General features: G+C 38.9%; 1 protein-coding gene across 1 annotated transcript; it reads right to left on the bottom strand.

The window, feature by feature from the left end:
* Positions 1-3,748: 3,748 nt before the first annotated feature.
* LOC130966018 (uncharacterized) lies at positions 3,749-4,666 on the bottom strand. Its single transcript, XM_057890765.1, has one exon. It carries the CDS (start codon positions 4,664-4,666, stop codon positions 3,749-3,751), a length of 918 nt encoding a protein of 305 aa, XP_057746748.1.
* Between the last annotated feature and the right edge of the window lie 210 nt (positions 4,667-4,876).

Consider the following 4,876-nt stretch of genomic DNA (forward strand, 5'->3'; position numbering starts at 1 on the left):
GAGAAAACTAAATTAAAGGAAGATTGAACTTGAACATAAGGAGAAATTGAAAGAAGAAACCCTAAAACCTAGAGAGAGGAGAGAGCATCTCTCTCTAGAATTCTACATCTAAATCCTAAATTGTATGAATGAAAGTTGAATGAATGAATCCCCCTTCCAGCTTCACTCTGCAGCCTCTAATATGAATTTTTGGGCCTGAAACTAGGTCAAAAACAGCCCAGAAATCGCCTCTAACATTTTCTGTAATTGCAGCACGTGACGCTCTGTCACGCGTAAGCGTTGCCCATGCGTACGCGTTGATGGACTTTTCACTGGCCACGCGTAGGTGACAGCCACGCATGCGCGTCACTTGGACATTGGCTCAGTCACGCGTACGCGTCGTCTATGCGTGCACGTCGCTACCAGTTTCTAAAATACTTGATTTCTTGTGTTCCTTCCAGTTTTACATGCTTTTTTTCCATCCTCTAAGCTATTCCTGCCAACACACATATCACGGCATCGAATGGTAATAAGAGAGGATTAAAATTAACAAATTTAAAGCCAAAGAAACATGTTTTCAATCATAGCACAAAATTAGGAAGAAAAATATAAAACATGCAAATTAAATGCATAAGTGTGAGAATAATTGATAAAATTCACTTAATTTAATACAAAATAAATCATAAAATAGAGGTTTATCAGCAGGCAGTGAATGAAATGCTTGACCTCAAGAAAAATTGTTGATGCAAGTCTCTCCACCTCCCAAGAAACATCATGCCGGAAATCCACCACTACAAAATTAGACTCAAATATGTGAACATAAGGAACAAGATCACAAAGCCTACCAAAAGGAGTCCACTCGTCATACTACACAGATTGCTGCACATCCCCATCATTTCATCTGAACCCATCCTTGAGAGCATCAAATACTTTAATAATGTTCTTCCAAATGGCTAAAGCATTCTAACTGTTGTTGTTGCCAAGACAAAGTTGAATTCCAGAAATATTTATGCATCATAACCTGAGCTCACAACTTGTCTCTATTATTGAAGCAATCCCAAACTAATTTTTCAAGAAGTGCCATGTTAACTGAGTAGGTATCCCTAACACCCAACCACCTGCCCTTTTAGGATTATAGGAACATCCCACTTAACCAACATCAACCCTCTCCCATTAGTTTGGCCTTTTCATAAAAATTGTCTCATCAAAGAATTTATCTTTTCACAAGCATACTTCAAAAGAAGAGCAATCTGCATGCTGTAAATCGGAATAAAAGTCATTAACTATTTAACCAAACAAAGTCTTCCTACCTTATTCAGCAAATACCCCTTCCAACTAGCAAGCTTCTTCTGAATCTTTTCAATAACATCCTGAGCAGTCCTCTTGAAAGACCTTTCATGCCTAATATTCAACCGTAGATATCTTCCCAAGTATTAACAAAACTGGATAGTAGAAACTCCCGAGAGCACCTCCTTCCTTCCCTCAGAAATATTCTTTTAGCACTGAGCCTTAAATTTACTAAGGTTTACCTTCAATCCTGATACTTTGGAAAATAACTCCATAGTCCACATAGCTTCCCCTACCTGAGATTTTGTAGCTTTACAAAAAGGTAGGAGATCATCAGCAAACATCAAATGGGAGATTTTAGGGCCAATGCCTGGAGATTGACACATGTATCCACAATCCTTAAGAAACCTGATGAGTAATAAAACAAGCAAGAGCCTCCATACAAAGCACAGACATGGGATTCTCTTGTCTCAAACCCCTCTTTGGGTTGAAATTCTAAAGTCTCTCACCATTCCATAAGATAGCCAAGGAAGATGATGTCACACAGGCCATAATAAGATTAATAGTAGCTCTCGAAAAACCAAATCTGACCAATAAAACTTCAAGAAATCTCCAATCCACCCTGTCATAAGCTTTCTCTAAATCAATCTTGAAAGCCATAGTCCCCTTTCTAAACTTAATGTTCTTCATGAAATGCATAATTTTCTGTGCAACAATGATGTTCTCTGTAGTTTCTCTTCTCGGGATAAAACCACCCTGGAGTGGACCGATGATCTCTGAAAGAAACCATTTGACCCTGTTCACCAGCACTTTTGTAATAATTTTCTAAAGAACATTACATAAACTAATAGGACAGAAATCTCTTAACGAAGAAGGAGCTTCCACTTTAGGAATCAGAGCAAGGAAGGTCTCAAAAATAGCATAATTTAAATCTCATCCTCAAAGGCTCTCCTGACAAACTCCCACACATTATAATTAAGAGAGTTCCAAAATTCTTTATAAAATAGAGCTTGAAAACTATCCAGCTCCGGAGCTTTGAAAGAAATTATGGTCATTACAGCTATTTTTACCTTTTTTAACGCCACCAATTCAACAAATGTTTGACAGGCCTCATTGCTAAGAGAAGGGCAGGGAAAATCTCCCATAGCATTAAGATCAATATTCTCCTTTGTAGAAAATAGTTTTTGAAAGAAAGAATTTATTTCCCGCTCAAGCACTTGTTTTCAGTGGCCCAGGTTCCATCATCTAACAACAACCCATGGATCTTATTCTTCTTTCTCCTAATAACCGTCTTCAAGTGAAAAAACTTAGTATTTTTTCACCACATCGAACCCACTGCTTTCTAGATTTTTGGTACTCCAGAAGCTCTTCCTGAATAAGGATAGAATTTAGCTCCTCTTGAATACTGTGCTCTTTCAACCTCAACTCCGGATCTTCTCCACTCTCGAGAGAAATCTAAACATCATTCAGCTGCCTCTCCAACTTCCTCTTTTTAATAAAAACATTTCCCAAAGTTGCTTTATTCAAAGTAAGCACATCCCTCTAAACCTCTAGCAAACTCTTGATACTATAGGGGGCTCCTTTATTCCGAGCTTTATGAACAACATTTCAGAAAAGCAGATGAGTCATCCAAGCAGTTTAAAATCTAAAGGATTAGGGATCCTTCTTAGTTATCCCAGCCTTTGTACATTTGATGAGTAAGGGATAGTAATCAGAGTGAAGACACGCCAAAACCTCATTATAAGCATCAGGAAACAGCAAACGCCACTCCTGATTAATGACAACTCTATCCAATTTTTTTTTTGCAACCTGTAACCCCCCCTCTGACCTTACTGTACCAAAAGAAACTCCTCCCAATAGCTCCTATATCAAACAGTCGACAGTTTGCTAGAGTATCTGCAAAAAGTTCGGCTCTAACATTACTGAACATTCTTCCTCTAACCTCATTCTACAACAAAATCTTATTAAAATTCTCTAACACAATCCACGAACCTTGCAAAAACTAGAAACATTATCCATAGAGATTTCAAAATTGATACATTGATCAGCCACATCAACCATTCTCAAAGTCATCATAGAATTAGAACAAAGAACCTAGATACCTCCATTGTTACCTCTAGCCTCAACAATCCCAACGTCCTGATAACCAAACTTACTCCAAAAAGATCTCATTCTCTCAAAAGAAACATGAGTTTCAATAAGAATGAAAATCGTTGGATGAAATCTACTAACTAATTCTTTACAATGCATCCAAGCCATTTTGTTAGAAGCCCTTCTAATATTCCAAGATAAAAAACTTATATGTACACAATCCATAAAAATAAAATGGACATAAACAAAAACCAACCTCAGCAAAGGTCCCTTAATGAAGCAATGACAGACTTCCAACATTTCTACCACTTCTTTGCCTCTCCCCAACTCGTGGTTGTTCGGAAACGCTCCCCACCACAATGGTAGCCACCATCGATGGGTTCTGGTTCTGCTAGTTTGGTGCACCATTATTGGCTTGGAACATCAGTGAGTTTTGCAATGAGGCAAGGTGCAACCTTCTGTGGTCATTTTTAAGAGTAAAGGTAATTGATCGTGCGACCGCAGCGACATCCTTGATCTTCACCCTATCCTTCATTGATGTTTGACGTGCTTGAGAGGAGTAAGACCCGCTAGCCAACCCAGCATGTCCTAAAGGCTCCTTAACTTCCTTCTTCGGGCCATTCCTAGTCCGGCCCATCTGCTGCCAAAAAATGAGAGGTTTCTTGCCTTTAGTAGCAAATTGGGCCTTCCCTATTTTACCCACTTTACCTCTTTCCTTGCCAACAAAGCTTAGTGCAGCCCTCTTTTTCCCCAACATAACCATCCCTTCCTTCCTCCTATGCAGCGTGCTTGCCTTTATCTTCTTTGCGGAATCAACAATTGGCACAGAATTAATGGGAATAGATCGAAATTTAAAAACTTGTTGAACCTGGTCTGACGGACGTTTCTCATGATTCGCCGCCGTGTCAACTGCCCCTACCTGGTCATCCACAGATGCCGAGGTAATCACGGTTACGCTACATTCACTTGCGACATTCCCAAAGCAATTGCACTTCTCACATATTAATTGTAAACATTCATATTCTACGCTATATTTATAGTCGTCCACAACTACTCTCTGAACAACCAGCAGCCCTAAATTCACTTGAACACAAGCCCGAGCAAATTTGCCTCTCTCTACCAACTTGGTTGCAAGGTCTACCTTGACTGGTTTACCTATAGCGGAGGCAATATGCATTATGGCTTTCTCATGGTAATACCATATACTCAATCTCGTAATTCTTATCCAAACCATGATGTTTCCAAAGGAGGCTTCACATGGTTTACAATCTGGAGACCATGACTTAACCGTGATGTAATAACCTAACATCATCCATGGACCCCTAATAAAACCTTCTTCCTATCTTTTCTGAGATCAAATTTGACGAGGAAGTAATCAAACCTAACATCCAAAATTTCATAGCCACCTTTAAACCTCCATACCCCCTTTCAGTTTATGCACTAAGGGATACTATTGATTTAAGTAACAATTACTAATTACATTGTGTCATTGATCTTAATCCATGATTTATCCAATGGA

Source organism: Arachis stenosperma, chromosome 3 (assembly GCF_014773155.1).
Source record: "Arachis stenosperma cultivar V10309 chromosome 3, arast.V10309.gnm1.PFL2, whole genome shotgun sequence".
Taxonomy (NCBI): domain Eukaryota; kingdom Viridiplantae; phylum Streptophyta; class Magnoliopsida; order Fabales; family Fabaceae; genus Arachis; species Arachis stenosperma.